Source organism: Bos indicus, chromosome 6 (assembly GCF_029378745.1).
Source record: "Bos indicus isolate NIAB-ARS_2022 breed Sahiwal x Tharparkar chromosome 6, NIAB-ARS_B.indTharparkar_mat_pri_1.0, whole genome shotgun sequence".
Taxonomy (NCBI): domain Eukaryota; kingdom Metazoa; phylum Chordata; class Mammalia; order Artiodactyla; family Bovidae; genus Bos; species Bos indicus.
In genome coordinates this window covers 62,061,849-62,085,917 of record NC_091765.1, presented here as the reverse complement: position 1 = coordinate 62,085,917, position 24,069 = coordinate 62,061,849, and the positions used below count along the sequence as shown (strand labels likewise).

Below are 24,069 nucleotides of genomic sequence, written 5' to 3'. Positions count from 1 at the left end.
CTACATCCTTCCATTCTGGAAATTTTTCTTGAATGAGTCTGTTCATTTTTCTTCCACTTTTTTCTCTGCTCTCTCTTTTTAGAATTCCTGAGCACATCTTTTAACTTTTCTGTCCTGCTTTTCGTGTTTTTGCCTTCTTGTTCTACTTTTTGGAAGTTTTCCTCTCTTTTATCTTCTTAGACTTCAATTGATTTTCTTTTTGTTTCTGATATTACATGTTTTAGCTTCCAGAAGCTTTTATTGTTTTCTCAATATTAATTTTTTAAATAGTATCCTGTTTTTCCTTCATAGGTGTTGTATTAATGTTACTTCTCTGAGAGGAATAATGATTTTTTTAATGTTTTCTTTTTTTTTTAATTACAAACAGTTTAAATAAGCATATCATTTTACTGGAACATAAAATGGTATTAAGCTGTCATTATAGTTGTTTTGATTATTGCACTGGGAGAAGCATACTTCACCAAAAATTAAACATCAACTTTCACATTTCCTTTCTGGAGTTTCTCATTCTCTACTTAGGAGAAAAGAAGAGCATTTAATTACTGCACCACTTGCATATGAGATGCGTAATAGGCTATGCAAGATCTTTGATGAGAGCTGCAATATGCAGAGAAATAAGGCCAGTCTCCTTCTATGCCACCAAAGAGCATCACAGGATGTGAATCTTAATCACAGAAGCATGACCATTGTTACAGGCAGCTTTTTGTCTCAGACATTATCTTTGTTTTTTCACGGGTCCCATTAACAAGCATATACTGGTGGATCTAGCAATATTTCCAAGGGTGTAAAACACTGCAGAAGGTTTTATGCCTCCAGGAATCCACACCCATCCAGTTCCAATGATCCAACAGAAAATGCCCCACAGAAGCATATGACAAACCACCTAATCCTGGTGTGGAAATGGAGGAAAGAGGCATCCAGGACCTGTCCACCAGCCCTTTGTGCCCATCAGGAAGCCTGTTTTCTTTTGGAATTCTCTTTCTTCCAAACTGCTCTTATCTGTTTGTTTTGGGTATCTGTGATCCATGATAATAGCTGTCCTTGGATATCTGTTCATCTTTGGTTTTCTCACGGTTAAGGGTAAAGAATTTACAAGTTGATATGGCAGTTCTCGGAGAAAGCAATGACACCCCACTCCAGTACTCTTGCCTGGAAAATCCCATGGATGGAGGAGCCTGGTAGGCTATAGTCCATGGGGTCGCTAAAAGTTGGACACGACTGAGCGACTTCCCTTTCACTTTTCACTTTCATGCATTGGAGAAGGAAATGGCAACCCACTCCAGTGTTCTTGCCTGGAGAATCCCAGGGACAGGGGAGCCTGGTGGGCTTCTGTCTATGGGGTCGCACAGAGTCGGACACGACTGAAGCGACTTAGCAGCAGTATGGCAGTTCTGAGTATAAGAGGGTATTTGTCAACATTGGGCTTCACTGTGGGGTGGTCTGGTGGGATTCATTTGGGAAATCATGGTTATCTGTACCTTTAGGACTCAACCCGGGTTTATAGATTCCCGAGAGAACAGTCTTCCACCCTTCTGCCAGGAAATATCTGGTTGCCAGAATGTAGGGGGCCAAGTGAGTTGTGGGGTATTGGGGCCTAGCCTTTAGTACAAATACAATAACAATACTATAGCTTCAGGTGCCAACTTCTAGACAAAAGAAACTTTATGGAGCAAAGCCTCTGGTCTTCTGCCAGTATGCAGGAAAAGCCAGTGCCCAGAACAGCAGCTTTTTCCCTAGTCCCCCCATTTAGGGTGCTCCTTTACCTTCCGGTTCTAGAACTCCCTGTTATTCCTCTTCCCTAGGCCTTTTAGGGATTATCCAACACAGGTCAGGCTGGTTCTCACCTTTCCTCCGTAACCACTGTGTATATAATAGCATTTGCTACTTCTTGCAATCTGCTAAGTAAGCATATCTCACTTATCTGTTTTCTAGCTTCCAAATTTTTAATGCCATTGTCTCTTCTCATATTTTCCTGCCATTGTGAGTTTTTCTTTTTAATTTTTTTTTTTTTTGTAGTTTTGGTGGGGCTTTGGGAAGAATGAAAAGTAATTGCGTTTGTTCAATCTTCCATCTGAACCTGAAAAATTAATAAGTTCAATTAAGGATGATGTATTTCAGAAAGGACAATTTGTGTTGACATTTTTTACATTAAAACTTCATAACTGGAGTTTATTTCCAAAAAGCCAAAGCTACTTCTTACTGTATGTAATCATATTTTCCTTTTCTTCATAGCTGGGGCAGGAAGAAAGATATGAATTGCTCAATGTCTTGGAGTTCACCAGGTAAAACATCTGCTCTGTGGTTTGTGTATGTGATATGTTTCCCTCCATTTAAAGTTTTTCCCTTTTAAATAAGAAGAAAGTGTGCTTTATTTTATTTAAATAAATTTATTTAGACCAAATATTAAAATTTTCAATACAATTTTTAATTGTCATTTGTAAGAAAATCATAAATTGTTCTCTTCAGAGTCTTGTAAGGCATGTCTTCTGGAGGCAGTGTAATAATATTTCTGAACATAACAATCTGCATCACAACTGTAGGGTAGAGGCCCGGGTAGTGATCTGAAAACATTATACTTAGGGGCACCAAGATTTATGCAGAATTAAAATGAATCAGAGTCAGGAACTTGCCATTCTAATTATGTGCTCATTATAACATCTAATTGTCATAGGGATTTCAGAAACTCATATTCATCTCTCTGTTAGGTATAAAACTAGTTTCCATATAGTAGGAATAGAGACAGAAGGATGGTCCACAGTGGATAAACGTGCAGCTGTTCATGGTCAAATGAATAGAAATTTCTTGTTGGAAGCTTCCATCCAAGTGATTGCAAAAATCCTGCATCTGGAGCGACAGGGGCATATTGGAGACTCGAGGAATGGAGAGACCATAAGAGAATGCTCATAGTCCTGTGAGGAGATGCGAGCAGGGTTATTAGAGAAATGTAGGTGACGAGGCAGTGTGGAGCACTCTGTGACCCTGGGACCAAGTGTTTACTAAGCTGTGACAGGGCAGCTTTTCTCCAGCAGTGTCCACTCACTCTGCTGGACCACAGAAGGCATTCCTGTTCACCCATGATGTGGGAGTTTTGTCAGGAGAAGAAAAGAGCAAGGACGTTGATGAACCAGGGACCAGGCCGTCAAAGCTGGATTAAGAGAAACATGAATCGGGAGGGGCGAGGTAGACTACAGAGATGTTGCAGAGGGGCCCAATCAAGTGTGGTCCTAAAGCAGGAATGATCAGAGACACTAATGCAGTGGAAGTACTAGGTGGAGAAAGAGAGGACTAAACAGTCCAAGATATTTCTAAAGGCAACTACGCTATATCTAACTACTGTATTGGATTCGTCTCAGTTTTTTAGCTGCAGAACGTTATAAGGTAGCATGAATAGGCGCTGACACTGGAGAAGTCTTTTTTACCCCTTATTTCTGGAGAGAATGCTTATGCATACTTGATTCCAAGTGAGGCTTATCCCGTGCAATGCCATACGTGTTTATTCTATTCATTGTTAAATTGTAGCCTCTTTGCTAATCCATTGAAAGATGTGTATGTTTGACTAAGAACTTTTATCAGTCTGTATCGCCAACACAATGTTAAGCTGTTTGTGCTCATTAACTAGAGTTTGTAATATGAATTAGGTTTTTTACATGATGCCAGTGGTTTGCTAGTAATTAAAAAATGATAGTTGTGAAGGCTTAAGTAAGTTTTTAAAGTGCTAGTATATGCCTTTTGATTGGGTGTATACTTAAAATTGATTATCATTTCTCGTTTTAATAATTCATCATAAAAGGTTCTGGCTCATCAGAACTCTCCTCTCTCTGCCCTGGTGGGTATTAACTCTTGCAGGTTTCTTGGAAGCTACTTGGTAAATTATTCCTTTAGGGCAGCAGATGGTACCCGCATATCTTGAAAAACATAATGTGACTTTCAAAGGCACTCAGCTACACACTCAGGCGGTGGTTTGTGTATGTGGAGGGATCAGCCTCATAATTTGGTCAAATTTATTTTTTCATTGTGAGCAATAAAATATGTGAGACAGGACAAACATATAGATGCATCTTCTCACTATGATGACACATTGTGGAAAACCTTTCTTTCAGCGCTAGAAAAAGAATGTCAGTGATCGTTCGCACTCCATCCGGGAAGTTACGACTTTACTGCAAAGGAGCCGTAAGTTTGTATTTTTGTCTTTTATGATTTTGATTTATGATGGTTTATAATGTATATGTTAAACATTCTGCTATGGAAATGTAACACAGATGTTTAGCCTGAAGTTGCTGACATCCACTTTTGGAGGTGTTTTATAGTAATAGTGTTCAGCCTCTTCTGGTGAAACTCAGAATTCCTTCTGGGTAAATCTGGCGCTTTGAAAAAGTTTGGCCGAGGTTATTTATATAATTCAGTTTTTGAGGTTTGTATATTATAAACACTTTAGAAGAAAATAATACATAAAATATTTTAAAATTAAATTAGAAATGTAGCAAACTATACCGATTTGAATCTGATTTTTTTAAAGGCAATAGAAATGGGGGAAATGGATTACAGTTATTGCTATAATTTCTTCATGTGGTTGATTACCATTTGTATTGTATTTGCATTGTTTTAATTATAACAGCCTTTCTAACTATTGGTTGGCTTTTGTATTTGGCAGGTTTTATTGACAGGGCAGTAATTTGTCATTCTAACCGAATTTCCCTAGTTAAAATATGTTTATGCTCATGGAAAAAAAAGAAATCTACTCTCCAGGGCCTTTTTTTATTCTTGAAATGAGTTAATATTTCCCTTCAGATTTATCCTTTCCATGTACATAGTATATACTTGGAGTAATCAGGTAACTTACAAACTTGGAACTTTCCAATTTCGAATATAATCAACAGTCTTGCTTTCTCACGTGGAACTTGGGAGATGAACTTGTTAAAAAGCCCAAGCTTATTATTTAAATTCCTGTCGAGAATGTTTTTCAATACCTTGGTTTTAATGCATTGGAACATAATTTTTTAATGCCTTGGTTTTAAAAGACTGGGGAGAGAATAATTTCATGACGTCTTATGAATTTAGTTTGAGTTTCTTTGGTTGTTGAACAAGCAGGTAAACAATTGTAGGGTGAACTCGCTCCAGGTGAAATCATTCAGATAAACTGTTCTGACAGAGGATGTTAGGGCTCAACATGATAAAAAATTACAGTTATTTTTAATCAAAAAGAAATTTGAGGGAGGGGAGAATGGGTTACATGTAAGATAAATTAGAAATCATAAATACATTTAGAAATCATAAATACGTAAATACATTAAGTACATTAGAAATCATAAACACAATTAGAAATGATAAATACATTTCATCAATCAATGGTAGAAGCTCTAGCAGCCTGTCCATCAGGTCGCAAAGAGTCAGACATGACTGAGAGACTAACACATTACCGTTTATGCAGAAGGCCGCATTCTGCCCCCTGCTCTCCTTGATACTGTAGAGAAGGTAGAAAATTCCCCTAGTCTGACCACAATTTCTTCCACTAGAATGCTTAATTACCTTGAGAGTTTAATCTCCCTAGCCTTATTTATTACTCATCACTTTTGTTTTCATGATTTTAATTTTTTAGTATTTTCTTAGTGTTAAAATGGCCTATTTTAATTTCACTGAAAATGTCACTAACCTCTGGGAAAAAAATAGAGTTTGTAAGTTACACAGAACTCGCATTCTCAGAAAGGACCCATGAGGGGAAATTATCATTTCCTTTTGCTTTGCCCGCTTCCCATTTCACCACTGAGAAATGAAAAGAAATTCATAATTGGAGCCTGGAATATTGCATCTGTTCTGAGGTCACTAAGTTCTGTTTCTCTCAAGGGTTCTAAATCATACCTCACTAGTCTGCTTCCAACTCAGCCCTGAGACTCGAGACCCCAAAATGGGTAATACCACTGAGAAAGTAATTGCAGGTAAATGATTTATTTTTTCCTGGTCTAATAAAACCATGAAGGCCAAATACTAAAATTCTTAAAACATTAAACCCAAGCTAAAGAATAACTAAAGGAACAATAGGCAATTTATAAAGGGGCAAAAATTAGAGACATGCAGTGATGCCTCAAGTTAAAGCTGAAAGGGACTTTAAAGATAATACAGTAATTTAATGTTACAGACTAAGTAAATTGAGTCTTAAAGCTAAGGTGACTCAATCAGAAATATTGAGCTGTAAGGCAATGCTCAGCTTGTCCAGTGTCCTCCCTGCCATAGCCACCAGCTTGCTCCATGCATTTAACATGTGTTTCTCAGAGTCTGTTCCTTTGTGGGCACCAACCTCATTCGACGCCCTAAGTCCTAAAAGGTTCAGTAGTTAGGTCTGGGCGTCTATCAGCCCACTCCGTTGGAGCCACTGTGCATTAGCATTTTGAAGGCCCTGAGGCAACCGCAGCAGGACACGCTCTTTAGCTTTGTTCTGACATTTCCCATGCTGTCTGAGTTCCGGACCATTCTTCCTCATAGCACGGATGAATGCTGAAGCCTTCTGCAAAATCTTTGGGGGGCAGTGAGGGGAGATCTAACAGCACATGACAGGTAAGTGACGTGCTGATAGAATATGAGATTTTGAACGTTGGAGTAACTGGATTTATTCAGAAAGGAAAAGATGAAAATACAGGACTAGACCATCTTTCTTAGTGTCACAGGAAAGCAGTATTATTAAGGAAAAATATTTTGTGCTTCAACACTGATGCTAAATTGATTTTTTAAATACTCATTCACTGCTAATAATGTTGCCAACATCAACTTTAGTCAACTCAGAATGCTTTAAGTGTATCATACCTTCTGTTTGTTTTCCAGGACACTGTAATTTATGACCGACTGGCAGAAACTTCAAAATACAAAGAAATTACCCTAAAACATTTGGAGCAGTTTGCTACAGAAGGTGAGTATAATACAATAGTAAACATGACTCAAATAAAATGAAATCATGTATTACTACTATCTTATAGGATTATTCTTATTATTTTACTTGGAGATTCATAAAGTAAGATAACAATAAATGTTGATCATTTAGATCTTACTATATGCTGTTCCCAGCCATTATTTTTATTTTGCTCTCCTGTATTTATTAACATTTTGAAAGACTTTGTCCGCACATTTAAGGGGATGTAGAGCTTATAAATCTGTTTGCTTTTTAGAATGGATACCATTTACAGTTTGAATACTTTACATCTCCAGCAATGTAGAAGGAAAGAAACAAGAGTTAAAGAACTGGATAATCTGAGTAAGAAAGAGGAGAAGAAATAACTATAGTCTATAACTACTGAAATAGTTCTTCAGCGTTAACTCAGGACTTTTTATTAAGCCCCTACCACACGCCAGGCTCTATGTGAGGCCTGAGAATCCATGGTAAAGATAATAGTCCTGACGCTCTGTTTGTACCGAAATGTAGTCTAGGGAGATGATCTAGATGAGATGAAAGAGAGTGAGAGTCGTTAAGCATCAGCGTCAGTTACTACAGGAATTTGTAGAATCTTATCTCTAAACTTAACAAAAGTCACCAGTACTGTATCCGCATCTCCCATCTAAGTTTTCACTCTGGTCTGCTTCTGCCGGAACTGTGGCTGGTGGCACCAAGCCTGACCTCTGAGCCAAACCTTTTCCTCTCAATCCAAGCAGCAAGATGATAGGAATGTTTTTTAAAGCACTAGGCTTTGAAAAGCGGGGACATAATGAACCTTCTACCATTTCTCCTCCAAAAATGGAAGCGCATGGAGACCCACACATCTGTTGAGTTCAGATTCCATAAGGTACGACTTCCGAGGGGACGCCAGGTACAGCGTAAGCTGGCACATATAGCAGGTTCCTTTACTGAGGAAGGAGCGGGTTGGAGGAGCATCTTCCTTTTCTCTCGCTCTGATGTTAAGGATATTCTAGTTCCCAGACCGGTTCCAGCTGGCTTGGCCTCCACCGCCACCCCATTCTCACCCTGGGTAAGCAGCACTCGTATACCGTGGCTGCTGCTGCTGCTAAGTCGCTTCAGTCATGTCCGACCCTGTGCGACCCCATGGACTGCAGCCCACCAGGCTCCCCCGTCCCTGGGATTCTCCAGGCAAGGACACTGGAGTGGGTTGCCATTTCCTTCTCCAATGCAGGAAAGTGAAAAGTGAAAGTGAAGTCGCTCAGTCATGTCCGACTCTTAGCGACCCCATAGACTGCAGTCTACCAGGCTCCTCCGTCCATGGGATTTTCTAGGCAAAAGTACTAGAGTGGGGTGCCATTGCCTTCTCCCATACCATGGCTACCCCAGAGTAAGTCTCCAGCTGGCGGGCTTCCCCCATAGCTCAGTCAGTAAAGAATGTGCCTGCAATGCAGGAGACTTGGCTTCAGTTCCTTGTTGGGAAGATCCCCTGGAGAAGGAAATGGCAACCCACTCCAGTGTTCTTGCTTGGAGAATCCCCATGGACAGAGGAGCCGGTGGGCTACAATCCATGGGGTCGCAAAGAGTCAGACACAACTGAGTGACTTTCACGTTTCCAGCCAAGTGTCCAGAGGAGAAACACATATCCCTAATATGGCCCAAAGAGTTAAGTTCTGTTTGCAGTGCTGTGGCAGCGACAGTGTACTCCTTTCTTGGAACATGGAGTCTTCCGGGCATTTCATGTCCCGTGTTCTTTGCTTTTTTTTTCTGACATGGTCCTGGCCGTATTTGATTTGACTTGAGATCACTAACACCTAATTATTCTGAGAGCTAAATGCCCTTGAGTGAGAACATTGTCTTCTTGGCAACCTAGTTAACTGCTTTTATCGTGGCTGGCAAATCTTCTGCTTCTTCGTTTTTCTAGTCTGTAAACTTTTTTCTGGTTCAGGATCACCTCCAAATGAGTTAGAAAACTGATGGACTCTGAGTACAGGAAGTAGGTCACTTCAGACATCAGCTGTGATTGTTTTCCCAGGTGTTGCTGATGGGTATTCTTTTCTTGTCACTGTCCCTCAATTTTTTAGACTCCTTATACTACAAATCCACTGTAATAAATATAGTTGGAGGAAGGTGGCTCTCCCAGTACACCCCACTGGGGTCCCTCTATTCCTTCCTTCATAAGCATCTATGAAGCCATTATTAATGAGCCGGCCACTGTGCTCAGCGCTGGAGTTACAGATGTGAAGAACTCCAGGACCCTGGAACTCCAGAAGCTTCAAGCTCATGTAGGAGATCACAGAAAAAACACGAAACATTGTCCTTCACACCACAGAAGTGTTGGGGTCTGGGTGAGACGAGAAGGCTTCAAAGAGATGATTTTCAGAACTGAGTCTTAAAGTAGATGCAAGGCAGGCCTTGGAGGGGGATTGGGGGAGAGTGGAATGGAGGGGAAAAAAAGATCAATTTGTGCAAAGACCCTACCATGGAAAGTGGACAGCAGAGAATGAGGTTGAAGGCAACTGATACATGGTGACTGAGCCAGACTTTAGGGTTTGAACTTCATCCTGGAGAATGATTAAAAGACTTCAAGCAAAGGAATAACCTTATCAGATTAGGATTTTAGAAAAGTTACTCGAGGCATGAAGGATGGATTGAAAGAGCTGGGGAATTAAAAGCCAGGTGCCCGTGGTAAAGGCCAGAGGACTGTTAATACACAATTGACGCTAAGGTTCCATCAAGCTTGAGTCAGACTTCAGCGTACGAATCAGTGTTTTTGAAATGTGATTTCGTTGAAAACAAATATGTCAGCTTTCTGAACAAAATCTTATCTGATGTTGCGGGGGGCATGCTCCCTTTTTTCAGGGTTAAGAACCTTGTGTTTTGCCGTGGCTGAGATTTCAGAGAGCGACTTTCAGGAGTGGCGAGCCGTCTATCACCGTGCCTCCACATCTGTGCAGAACAGGCTGCTCAAACTCGAAGAGAGCTACGAGTTAATCGAAAAGGTACAACTCTTCTGCTTGTGAGGAAAGTTTGATTTCCAGAAAACTCCAGCCTTGTTTCAAGGGGCCAATAAAATAAAAATCAAAATGTCTTGACACACCACTGTTGAATCTCCTCTGGTCTAAGCACTGACAACTCAGTTTTTTCCAAAAATTCTCTGGACTTACTTGGTATAGAATGTAGCTCTTTTCACAGTTTTGGATCAAATTGAGGTTGATCCAGTCTAGCAAGCTCCTTGGCAACATCTTCCATTGTGTCTTCATCACACGCCCTCTGCCCACACATAAACATGCATAAAAGCTGCATATAAGTGTGTGTAGATGCAGTGGGCTTCCCTGCCGGCTCAGATGGTAAAGAATCCACCTGCAATGCAGGACTCCCAGGTTCGATCCCTGTGTCAGGAAGATCCCCTGAAGGAAGGCATGGCAACCGACTCCAGTATTCCTGCCTGGAGAATCCCCATGGACAGAGGAGCTGGCGGGCTACAGTCCATGAGGTTGCAAAGACTGAGCAACTAAGCACAATATGTATAATACAAAATAATGTAATAAGTATACAGCACAATATGTATAATACAAAATAATGTAATAAGTATACAGCTGTGTTACTCCATAACCAATGATAAAGAATGTACAAGTGAACAATCCAGTGCTTATACCTGGCCTGTCGTTGTTCACTGAGATACATCCATCATTTGTACCACAACTATAAATATTCTTGCTTTACTGATAAAGAAACCAAGGCTATTCAGCCAAAAAGCCATGGATACACCATGATTGGTGCTTCATAAACAGCAAGAAATCTTGCTTCCCGAATTCAGAATAGCAAACAGTTTTAGGTTGTACTGACTGTGTGCCAGGTGCTATTTGGAGCACTTGAATCTACAACCTACTTAATTAAAAACCTACTTAATCTTCATAGCATTCCTTTGAGGTAGGTAGTGTTAACTATCGCAGCCGTATAAATGGAGAAATCAAGGCACCGGAGAGGTTAAGTGATTTGGAGGGCATTCCTCGGCACATAAGAATGTAAGTCAGAATTCTTACTCTGGCTCAAGTTCAGGCTCTTAAGTTTCCATTAAATAACTTGCTACTTACATAATTCCTTCAACTGTACTCCGGCTTGTAAGGCATAGACTGAGGCTCTGCCTGTTAGCCATAGTTGATCTCACCTTTGGGTGAGTCATGGCTGGCATGTTTTTTTTCTTCCTCTGTCAACGTGCTTCCTGGTCCTTCCTGTCTTGCGTAGTAGCCAGCACTATGGATGCGTCCCTGGACTCTCCCCACATGCCCGCTGTTCCGTGTAACCCCAGGACTGGAATGCTCCAGCTGGAGGTGGTGTCCTCTGCTATGTAGTTACCTGTGACTCTGGATACTGCCCTCCTGTCTCCTCAGTAGACTGAGATCCCCTAGAAGCTAGTTCGTTTGTCATTTCTCCCTTATATTTGAACTTATTTTGTATCGTCCTTATTCCTCAGAAGACTTGTGATGGAATGTATGAAACCTTGCAAGTTGATAAACCCCACCTCCACCACCAATTGTAGATGTGTACACACACCAGGAGACTTGTTATCAATCCACTTACTGAATTTCTCTCTTTCTTTTCTAATATTGTATATATCCTTACGTCTTTGGAATATCATATAGTGACATAAAATAATATTTTATGAGACCATGACCGTAATCTCTTTCATTGTCCCCAAAGTCACAAATTGTTTAAAAGCACTAATGGTATTACTGATTTTTAATCTTTGGCTTTTCTTACTCTTTGAGAGGGTTTCCCTGGTGGCTCAGACAGCAAGGAGTCTGCCTGCAGTGCAGGAGACTGGGGTTCTATCCCTGAGTTGGGAAGATTCCCGGGAGAAGGGAATGACAACGCACTCCAGTATTCTTGCCAGGAGAATTCTATGGACAGAGGAGCCTGGCCAGCCGGGTACAGTCCATTAGGTCGCACGACTGAGTGACACACACACACACATAATCTTTTGAGAAATTAAAAAAGATTACTCTGCTTGGAGATGATTCTTTTCCTCCTGTCTCCTTTCCTACACAGCCTGAATATAATGTAGTCTTTTCTCACGTGGCAATGATAGAATTAATATATAACAACTAACAATCAATATATTTTAAGTGGATTCCAACCATTAAATTTTGTTTCTACTTGAAATGCTCTGGAGCACATTCTGGAGTTGAATGTTTAATGTGACTAATGTTTTTACTGAGAATGTCCTAGAGTTTATAGATTCAGTTTTATAGGCTTAACAGTTGTGTGTGTGTTTAATAACTGTTATTAAATTTTGACTTCCCTCTTTTAACTAAAACAGATATTCAACCTTTCTTCCAGCAGATGGCGATCGTGAGTCACATTGAAATTTAAGCTGCCTGGGGAAATCCATTACATATATTCACATATTTTTAGTTTACAGATAACAGAAGTCTCTCTTAATACCTCTTACCTAAAATAAATTAAAAGAGAATTTATAGCTAATTCCTTTTTTACTTTGTGATGAGTCATGCTCTCTTAATTTTTATTGAAAAATCAGAAAGAGATTGGTTCAGCCAGCTTGTTCTGAATAAGGACTATATCCCCTGAAACTATAGTTTCTTTCAGTAATTAACTTAATTAACTTTCATTAGGTGATTGATAAATGCTAGATATCAGGGACGCCCAACCAAATAAGGAACATTCTGAGTGTCATGGTCTGAACTAATTCCTCCAGGAAATCCAGGAGTGACCCACAAGCTTTCAGGAAGGTGGTAGTTTTTTAAATCAGCCTCAGAAGATTATTTTACCCACTGAAGAAGAGCACAAGTCTTTTAGAAGAAAACGAATAGGAACAAGAACACAGAGGGGTCCCTGCAACTAAAAGCTTTTCTGAAAAAAATGATTTTCCCAACCCTGATCATTTGGGAACTGTAGGTAGTCAGGGTGCTAGCATGTCACCCTTTTGAGCTTCCATTCTTTATTAAAAGCAGCTGGGGTTAGTATTCAGTGGAAGCTGTGGGGAGCTCCTGTCACACGTGGTAATGAGGCAGGTTCCAACATAGCAGAGCAGATTCTTCTGCTGTGTCACTGACTGTAAATTTTTTTTTTTTTCCTGACTGTAAATTTAACTGCCATAGTCCTGAAAGTGAAAGTGTTCATTGCTCAGTTGTATGCGAATGTTTATGACCTCATGGACTGTAGCACACCAGGCTCCTCTGTCCTTGGAATGCTCCAGGCAAGAATACTCGGGTGGGTAGCCATTTCCTTCTCCAGGGGATCTTCCTGATCCAGGAATCGAAACTGGGTCTCCTGCATTGCCAGTAGAGTCTTTACCTTCTGAGCCACCACGGAAGCCTGAGTTTCATCCATTTGGGCTTCTTCCTTGGCTACTTTAAATGAGACTTGTTTATTATATAGTCTGTTTTTCTTGTGATCAGGATCTATTTTTTATATCGACCATAATATTGGACTTGAGCATGTGAGCTAGTGACTTTCAAATTATTTTCAAGTCTCTCTTTTTTTAAAGAGTAGAACCTCTTTCTCAAAGTAAATATTGCCTGAATATACTTCAGTTCAGTTCAGTCGCTCAGTCGTGTCCGACTCTTTGTGACCCCATGAATCGCAGCACACCAGGCCTCCTTGTCCATCACCAGCTCCTGGAGTTCACTCAGACTCACATCCATCGAGTTAGTGATGCCATCCAGCCATCTCATCCTCTGTCATCCCCTTCTCCTCCTGCCCCCAATCCCTTCCAGCATCAGAGTCTTTTCCAATGAGTCAACTCTTCGCATGAGGTGGCCAGAGTACTGGAATTTCAGCTTTAGCATCATTCATTCCAAAGAAATCCCAGGGCTGATCTCCTTCAGAATGGACTGGTTGGATCTCCTTGCAGTCTAAGACACTCAAGAGTCTTCTCCAACACCACAGTTCAAAAGCATCAGTTCTTCGGCGCTCAGCCTTCTTCACAGTCCAACTATCACATCCATACATGACCACAGGAAAAACCATAGCCTTGACTAGACAGACCTTTGTTGGCAAAGTAATGTCTCTGCTTTTTAATGTGCTATCTAGGTTGGACATAACTTTTCTTCCAAGGAGTAAGCATCTTTTAATTTCATGGCTGCAGTCACCATCTGCAGTGATTTTGGAGCCCAAAAAATAAAATCTGACACTGTTTCCACTGTTTCCCCATCTATTTCCCATAAAGTGATGGGACCGGATGCCATGATCTTCATTTTCTGAATGTTGAGCTTTAAGCCAACTTTTTCACTCTCCACTTTCACTTTCATCAAGAGGCTTTTTAGTTCTTCACTTTCTGCCATAAGGGTGGTGTCATCTGCATATCTGAGGTTATTGATATTTCTCCCAGCAATCTTGATTCCAGCTTGTGTTTCTTCCAGTCCAGCGTTTCTCATGATGTACTCTGCATATAAGTTAAATAAGCAGGTGACAATATACAGCCTTGACGTACTCCTTTTCCTATTTGGAACCAGTCTGTTGTTCCATGTCCAGTTCTAACTGTTGCTTCCTGACCTGCATACAGATTTCTCAAGAGGCAGATCAGGTGGTCTGGTACTCCCATCTCTTTCAGAATTTTCCACAGTTTATTGTGATCCACACAGTCAAAGGCTTTGGCATAGTCAATAAAGCAGAAACAGATGTTTTTCTGGAACTCTCTTGCTTTTTCCATGATCCAGCGGATGTTCGCAATTGATCTCTGGTTCCTCTGCCTTTTCTCAAACCAGCTTGAACATCAGGAAGTTCATGGTTCACATATTGCTGAAGCCTGGCTTGGAGAATTTTGAGCATTACTTTGCTAGCATGTGAGATGAGTGCAATTGTGCAGTAGTTTGAGCATTCTTTGGCATTGCCTTTCTTTGGGATTGGAATGAAAACTGACCTTTTCCAGTCCTGTGGCCACTGCTGAGTTTTCCAAATTTGCTGGCATATTGAATGTAGCACTTTCACAGCATCATCTTTCAGGATTTGAAATAGCTCGACTGGAATTCCATCACCTCCACTAGCTTTGTTCGTAGTGATGCTTTCTAAGGCCCACTTGACTTCACATTCCAGGATGTCTGGTTCTAGGTCAGTGATCACATCATCGTGATTATCTGGGCCGTGAAGATATTTTTTGTACAGTTCTTCTGTGTATTCTTGCCACCTCTTCTTAATATCTTCTCCTTCTATTAGGTCCATACCATTTCTGTCCTTTATCAAGTCCATCTTTGCATGAAATGTTCCCTTGGTATCTCTGATTTTCTTGAAGAGATCTCTAGTCTTTCCCATTTTGTTGTTTTCCTCTATTTCTTTGCATTGATCACTGAGGAAGGCTTTCTTATCTCTTCTTGCTATTCTTTGGAACTCTGCATTCAGATGCTTATATCCTTCCTTTTCTCCTTTGCTTTTCACTTCTCTCCTATTCACAGCTATTTGTAAGGCCACCCCAGACAGCCATTTTGCTTCTTTGCATTTCTTTTCCATGGGGATGGTCTTGATCCCTGTCTCCTATACAGTGTCATGAACCTCATTCCATAGTTCATCAGGCACTCTATCAGATCTAGGCCCTTAAATCTATTTCTCACTTCCACTGTATAATCATAAGGGATTTCATTTAGGTCGTACCTGAATGCTCTAGTATTTTTCCCTACTTTCTTCAATTTAAGTCTGAATTTGGTAATAAGGAGTTTATGATCTGAGCCACAGTCAGCTCCTGGTCTTGTTTTTGTTGACTGTATAGAGCTTCTCCATCTTTGGCTGCAAAGAATATAATCAATCTGATTTCGGTGTTGGCCATCTGGTGATGTCCATGTGTAGAGTCTTCTCTTGTGTTGTTGGAAGAGGGTGTTTGTTATGACCAGTACATTTTCTTGGCAAAACTCTATTAGTCTTTGCCTTGCTTCATTCCATATTCCAAGGCCAAATTTACCTGTTATTCCAGGTGTTTCTTGACTTCCTACTTTTGCATTCCAGTCCCCTATAATGAAAAGGACATCTTTTGGGGTGTTAGTTCTAAAAGGTCTTGTAGGTCTTCATAGAACCATTCAACTTCGGCTTCTTCAGCATTACTGGTTGGGGCATAGACTTGGATTACTGTGATATTGAATGGTTTGCCTTGGAAACGAACAGAGATCATTCTGTCGTTTTTGAGATTGCATCCAAGTACTGTATTTCGGACTCTTTTGTTGACCATGATGGCTACTCCATTTCTTATGAGGGATTCCTGCCCGCAGTAGTAGATATAATGGTCATCTGAGTTAAATTCACCCATTCCAGTCCATTTTAGTTCGCTGATTCCTAGAATATCAACATTCACTCTTGCCATCTCTTGTTTGACCACTTCCAATTTGACTTAGTCAATCTAATCACACTAGGACCACAGCCTTGTCTAACTCAATGAAACTAAGCCATACCCGTGGGGCAACCCAAGATGGGTAGGTCAGGGTGGAGAGATCTGACAGAATGTGGTCCACTGGAAAAGGGAATGGCAAACCACTTCAGTATTCTTGCCTTGAGAACCCCATGAACAGTATGAAAAGGCAAAATGATAGGATACTGAAAGAGGAACTCCCCAGGTCGGTAGGTGCCCAATATGCTACTGGAGATCAGTGGAGAAATAACTCCAGAAAGAATGAAAGGATGGATCCAAAGCAAAAACAATACCCAGCTGTGTATGTGACTGGTGATAGAAGCAAGGTCCAATGCTGTAAAGAACAATATTGCATAGGGACCTAAATATACTTACATATTTTTAATACATAGAATATATAAAAGCAAAACTGTGCTGGTTAACAAGCGGAAGAGTGGGGAGAAGCCCCTAACTGGCTGTCCCCTGACAACCCTACCTTGCCCTCATCGTGGTCCATGAGAGGCTTTTCAGGACTTTGAGACTCTGTGGAGCACAGTTTGGAAACCAGATGATAGTCCTCTTGTCTGTGAATTTTTTTTAGGAAACATGCTTCTCAAAATTGCTATAGATACTGTCCCTCACTTTTCAACAAAAGATCAGGTCAGCCTGTGGTCATACATAGGACATTGCAGGACGTATTTGCAATAGCAATGACCAATTAATGGTATTATGGCGTTATATTAAAGACAGTCAAAATACAAAAGATTTGCAGAGCTCTTCCTGAAAACAAGAATGTATTTTAATGTTATAAAATAAATGACAATTGTATAATATGTTTAAGGTTACATCCTGCTTTCTATGTTATCCCTCCAGTGTTTGTTCAAACAAGTAATTCCGTTTTCGAAATTTAGTTAAAGCCTTTTTTCCCCTGGGGGCTGTGAGTCCTAGCATAATCTGAAAAAATTTATCCAGATAGGCCAAGAACCTCCCAGGAGATAATGCCATCTGTCCTGTGGCACAGTGCTTTCTGACGTTTCTACCCAGCACATGTGAGCTCTGGAAGGTCCCCCTTTACCTCCAGGGTACAGTAAGGGAGAGGGAAGGTGGGAGGCTGGACAAAGTGCTCCTGATGGGCTTTTCCCTAGTGACAGTCATAGAGGATTTAGGACTTTTACATCCATCTGTGTAATGCCATCAACATCTCTGCTACACGGTTGGATAGTTTGGACTCCAGCACTTTCATTCAGATGTTAGATTTCTCAGGATTAAAAAGAGATCATTTCTAATGCTATGAGTTGTTTCAAGATGTTCCTGAAACATTTTTTTCTATTACTAAATAAAGGTCAAGAAGGTGACATTTATAACCGGGAAACCCAAGACGTCCAGGAACAAGAAGGCTCACATAGTTAAAATGCAGAAGGGATTATGAGAATCACATCATATACTCGAGGTGTCTTGACCCAGTTTGAGGATAATTGTAGCATCGCTTGGGTTTCGTGGACAGGAAACACCTCTTCGTCTCTGTTTATCACCACTTGAGAAAACGTACAGTTGTTTCATTTTTCAGACAACACGCTTGACCTGCTCTACCTTCTTTAGCCTCTTTCTTTTGAAGGGCAGCGTATTTGGATTTATAATTTAGATTATGAAACCACTTATACTGTTGGTCTGTGTCTTTAAATATTAGATTATTTTTTAAGTTAAGAATTTATTTATTTGTATTTTGTCAGGGAGAAATTGCAAATAAATAGCAGAATAATTATCAAGCCTTATACTTCTTTAGCAGTGGTTTCTCTGAAATGTCTCACCTTCCTGATTGATCTGCTACTTCACATGTATTTCTAAGACAAAATTTATTTGCCTCATACTCATAATGTGCTGATAAGTTCCTTTGAAAACTAGTAGTACAGAGGGGTCTGATCTTACTTAAGAGGAATATTTTGTAATTAAACCATTGTTTGAAACATGAAGGTATTCCTTCATGGTAAATAGAGTTTTTGAAAAATTTTTTATATTTATTTGCTTCAATAGGAAAATGCAATTATATCTTTAGCATTATGTGAATTGCCTTGTAGTCATTTGAGATGCTTACAAAACCGACTTACTTTTCTTGAGCATTGCAGAAAATAGTGAGATATATTATATAATACATGTCTAGATTGGGCAATGATCAAACCAGTATTTCCCTGATGATGACATTGTTCTTGTTTTCTTCTCATATTTTGAGGCATAAATAAATGCTTCTTGAAAAATGAAAATTTATGCTATGCTTCTGCCAACGTGTTTTTTTTTTTTTTTTTTGATTAATTATGGATCAGAGAGGATCATTTTTGAACTTAATACTAATCAGGAAGCTATAGTTTGGGCAGTGTTTAGCTCCCCTTTGAATCAAGCTATGTTGTTTATTATATGTACAAATTTTATAGTTCACAATTAATATCTATCCTCCACTAGATTGAAGCTTCATGAGAGCAGGGTCGTTTTATCTTATTTGTCTCTGTGGCTCCAAGAACTGCCTCATTGAATAGATATTTGATGAATAAATGAATGAGTCAATTAAATAATTAATTCAAAGGCTCAATTTACTTAGTGTTTGCTTAACGAAAGCCTGCCTTCTATTACCCACATAGTGCATGCTTTCTGCACGTGGAATATGTTGATTTCAAATGTGTTGTCACTAAGGATGTGACTTTAGAAAAGTCAAACAGTTAGAAAAGACAGATAAGGATTTTAAAGAATCCATTCGTTACAAATTTAGACTCAGTCATTAAAAAAAAAAAAAACCACCCCTGTTTTCCAAGTTATTTAACATATAAATGTGGGAAGCACGTGGTGGGAAAGGTTCAACAACAAATGCCCATCCCCCAGCGCTTGTCAGGTGCTGTTGTGGGCTCTGGGGGCACAGAAAGGGAAGAGGATGGAAAACTCCTTGTCTTCGTTTCAGTGCTGAGAGTGAGGTAGTATTGAACACTGGAAAATGTCATGGCAGACAGGACCTCGCACCCAGGGCGCTGCGACAGGCACCGAGCTAGGACAGCGAGGTAGTTCGTGATCTTTTTTACATTATTTCCGTGATTCCTACTCCCACATATGGTTGACGTTTCTGGGGTTGTTTTTTTGTTAAAGCCTGCCTTGATGTGGTGGAATGTAGACCAACCATTACACTCTGGTGACTACCAGCAGTCCAGTACCCTACCCAACGTGTGGCAGCGAGCGGTGTAGAGGATTCCTAGAGAAATATAAAGCTTAATGAAAAACAGAACTTTTCCTGAGCATTTATGACTGCCAAATTCACAGTAACTTCTGTATTCGCGTTGAACGCTTTTTCAGATAAAACTGCCCCTGTTCTATTCTTAGTAGCTGCCAATATCACTTTCATTTGTACTAAAACCTGAAATGTACTAGATGAAAATTTACATGATGTACTGGTGATTTCGTGGTTTCGAATTCCAGTAGTTTCCGGTTTTACTGTTTGCTTAAGAACATTTGCAGTCTGTCAGCTTATCTACTAAGGGGACCTGCCAGTTTTAGAGACTTTACTAAGCTCCACGTCCCCTGCTCCTCTGCTCCTTAACTTGATTATTTAGTTCCAGGGCTTCTGACATAGGGTGCGCAAAATGAGCCATTGGGGTAAGCAAGAAAACGTTATAACCTCTGTTTCTACTAATGTTTTATCTCACCTTTTTTTGTTTATAATTTGTTGCATTTTGCAATACATATAATTTATTAATATTAACCAAACAAGTGGGCTATACAAAAAATATAGACATCCCTAGGTCTTAAGTACTCAACATTTTTTTTTACCTGACTACTCAAATAAAACAACAAAAAAAAGAGAAAGTTGAGATAAACAATCAGTTTTCATCCTTATACCAACACTAGTACAGCCATATTATCAGCCTTATCTTGCTAAGTGGGCTTCCCTGGAGGCTCCGTGGTATAGAATCTGCCTGCAATAAGGGAGTGAGTCGAGTTGAGTTGAGTCACTGAGTTGTGTCCAACTGTTGCGACCCCATGGACTGTAGCCCACCAGCCTCCTCTGTCCATGGAATTCTCAGGCAGGAATACTGGAGTTGTTTACCATTTCCTATTCCAGGGGATCTTCCCAACCCAGGGATCGAACCTGGGTCTCCTGCACTGCAGGCAGATTTTTTACCGACTGAGCTACCAGGGAAGCCCAATGCAGGAGACCAGGGTTCAATTCCTGGGTTGGGAAGATCCCCTGGAGGCGGGCATGGCAACCCACTCCAGTATTCTTGCTTGGAGAATTCCATGGACAGAGGAGCCTGGCGGGCTGTGTTCCATGGGGCTGCAAAGAGTCGGGCACGACTGAGCGACTAAGCAGCGGCGGTGGCAGCATATCCAGTAGTTGGCTGAGCAGGGATTCATATCGCAGTTCTGTCTTAATTCCAAATCGCATGTTCCTAATCCATATGTCATTCTGCTAGTGGTTTAAAAGAAAGCAAGAATGTATGTAAAACATTGGCATCTTGAAAAATAAAATGTAACCACTCATACAGTTGAGTCATCATGAAATCAGCTCTTGGAATTGGGAGACATGGTGTGTTCAGGACCTGTCCGCATAGGAAATGAGACTAGCCGTGTGTGCCCTGTGTGATGTAATATATTCTGTCCTCCTTCAGGGTGAAGGTGGGGATTTGCTTGTTGTGATTTTCCCTCAACTCCTCTTTTAGAGTCTTCTTACTGAAAGTACTTAGTGTTCCCTTAGATCTCTAATCCCACGCTCCTCCTTTCTGGCTGATCAAACCCTTATTATGAATGCTTCGCGGTAGACTTTGCACAATGGGTTTTGCTGTCTTCTCACTCAGATAAGATGGATGTGTTGTTTTTGCTGGCTACACCCAATGGCTTCTCAAACCCTGATTCTTTTCAGCTGGGTGTGTGAATTCTGACCTTATTTGGCAAGCCCTTGGCTGTGTGAGAGTCCAAATATGATTTCTTGGTTTAAAAAGCACCAAGATAAAAGCTCCTTCTTGGCCTGGGTGGCACGATTTCTCCAGAACTAGGTCAATGAGGCATGCTGATGATTTAACACTCTTAGTCTAGCCCAGCTTTGACAGAGGTACAAGATTCTCTTCTCTTAAATGCAACCACTTTGTTGCGTGCAAAGTGATTTTGAGAAGGGAAGCCCAGGAGTGAATGATGTCCAGTGGAATGCGGCAGTCTTGGAGAGCCAGCATTATGGAATGCCTCTGAGAGGCCCATGGCCATCAGGGACTCTGTATTCCAGAGCTCCCATATTTTAAAGCTAACAAGTGTGATGACTGCCTTAACCTCTGAACTGGTCTTGCACCCTCCGTTCTTCCCATTCCATCCCCAGTTGGACACCAGTGAACTTTCTGAGATATAAATCTGATCCTGTCCCTCCCCTTCTGAAATTCTTCTCCAGATGCCCTGTGCCTTTGGAATCCCCAACATAAAAAAATAACCACTTTGATTTTCATTCCCTGCCAGCTCTTCCAGGCTCATCGTTTTCCTAACTTACTATTCAGAGTTTGAGATGACTGATCCAATTTTATCATCAGAACAACCCTATTAAATTAGCGTTATTTAAATCATCACATACCTCCCTTCATTTATCGGTTCCATATTGACTAAATGGCAGCTTCTCAAACACAATATGCTTTAGCATACCTATGTCTTCGCACATGTGATGTCTTCTGTTTGGAATTTCTTCACTCATCCCTCCCCACCTCTCCCTAGTACTTGGCTAAGTCTTTATTCTTCTTTAGGATTTAAGGTTAGATGTTAACTGATGTTGGATGAGTTTTTTGAGCCACCCAGACTAAGAAAATACTTATTTCCTGTGTTTATCTTTTGTACGCACAGAAAAGTTTGTGTTTACTTTTAAGATCATATATAGCATATAGTCATGTGATTATTTAGGGAGAGTACTGTTTTTCTCTGATGGTAATCATATATTACAGTTGAGAGGCTTTGTCTGTAGTTTGGGATTGGAAGGAGAGGAGAGAAATGAGACCAGAGAACCTAAGGCCAGGCTAAGGAAGAAGGGTTGGAGCTGACCAAGGAAGTATCAAGACTGATCAGTCAGAATGGAGGGCTGATGCAGAGATGGGCTGCTCACCACTATTCCACATCAAGGGTCTGCAAATTCCAGCCCAAGAACCACTTCCACTCACCACCTGTTTTTGTAAATAAAGTTTCCTTAGAACACAGCGCCACCCATGTGTTTACAAATTGTCTCTACAATGACAGAATTGAGTCATTGCAACACAGAGTGTATGACCCTCAAACCTGAAAATATTTACCATCTGTCACTTGATAGAAGGAGTTTTGTCAGCCTTGCTGGAGATGAGCAGTTAGGTCCTCAAACCAGCAGCTTAGTTACCAGCGCACATTTCCAGGTTTCACGAACTCAGTGAAAAGCTCTGGGTATAGGGTCCGCTGATCTGTGTAATAAGCCCTTCAGGTAAAATATGAAGACCCCTGCTCTCCATTCCTACTCCTGTGGCTAAGTACTTGGGGCTTGATGACTGCCAGGCAGCTGAAGCTAGGAGAAACAGATCCCAATGTGAAGCAAGGAGGGTACAGTCAGAAAACAAGGCAGGGAGCAAACCAAAGAACAGATTCTGAAGCACAGATCCCAGGAAGGAAGGGACTCTGGTTGTGTCCCACTGTCTTGCCCAGAATGGCAAGGGTGTGTGGCTGTGTGAGAGAGAGACAGTGCAGGCATGCATGGGTGTGTGTGTGTGTGTGAATGCAGGCATGCGTGTGTGCTTGGAAGGGAGTCCATCCCAGAGTGTGAATCTGGGGCATACAGGTGGAAAACAGGAAGCAGGCACCCCTGGCCAGAGAGCCTCAGGACTGAGGCTGAAACCCCTTCATAGAAACAGATCAGAACTAAGAACTGAGCAACAGAGACAAATGTTTCAGAGTGTGATGATTTATATAAGATTCTAACTTTCATTTAATCTCAGGTTCACTCCTCATTCGCTGCCCTGGGATGTGTATTATTCTTGGTGTCTTGTTCTTACCATCCCAGCTCAGCTGCACCCTGATTCAGTCTTATATAGTTTACTCAACCTCCCTACTAACTGAAGGAATCAGTGTGAGCACTTAGCAGTATCTGATATTTCTCGGCTACAGAAATGTTTCTTCATTCTCCGAATCACATCTTATTTTATGTTGTCATAAAGGTTGCCAAATGTTACTAGTATTTATCCATATTTACTCCAGTGATAACATTTATTTGCCAGTATTATTTCTTTTATTTGTCTTCAAAGAAACTTCTGCCAAATAGTCCATGTTGTAATCTGAAGCCCAAGTTACTGTGCTTTTTCTCATTTAGAAACATATCACAAACTTTTTTAAAAAATCCAGAATAGATCTAAACCCTGAGACAATATTTGTTAACATGGAATAAATCACTTTGAGGTTCTGTTATTTAGTAAAATATACATACATTGGGGAAAAAATGTAATTTCTAAATCTGTCATAATACATTTTCCCCTAGTTTTTAAGTACTCTGCATGAAGCTTTTTATCTTTACTAGGGTAGATATTTACTAGATATTACTAGATATTTTTATCTTTTTTTAAAAAATTACATCAGAAACATCTAAAAGAGAAATAAGATTATTGAGGACTTTACTGGGTAAATAAATACTATTTCATAATTTTTCAGTGATAACTAAATCTATGTCAAAGAGGCATCAACTGAAACTTTGATAACTTTTGGCACAGTTACATTTTGAAAGTAAAATTAGTGTTTTAGGCTTTTTTTTTTAAATTCCGTAAATGTCATGGGAATTTTATCACGTTTCAACACTTGCTGAATATGTAATTCCCATAGTGACCATTAGTGGCCATCTGTGTAA

At 40.4% G+C, this 24,069-nt stretch overlaps 1 protein-coding gene across 8 annotated transcripts in view; it reads left to right on the top strand.

Annotated features, from left to right (window-relative positions):
- The window catches only part of ATP8A1 (ATPase phospholipid transporting 8A1), a 238,183-nt gene that overhangs the window by 102,898 nt on the left and 111,216 nt on the right, over positions 1–24,069 (top strand). For all 8 annotated transcript variants that reach the window (XM_070791374.1, XM_070791370.1, XM_070791371.1 and 5 more), the window contains 4 exons: positions 2,233–2,282; positions 4,101–4,170; positions 6,814–6,898; positions 9,740–9,879. In XM_070791374.1, coding sequence (XP_070647475.1) covers positions 2,233–2,282; positions 4,101–4,170; positions 6,814–6,898; positions 9,740–9,879 — 345 coding nt within the window. The remainder of the gene's footprint in view (positions 1–2,232; positions 2,283–4,100; positions 4,171–6,813; positions 6,899–9,739; positions 9,880–24,069) is intronic.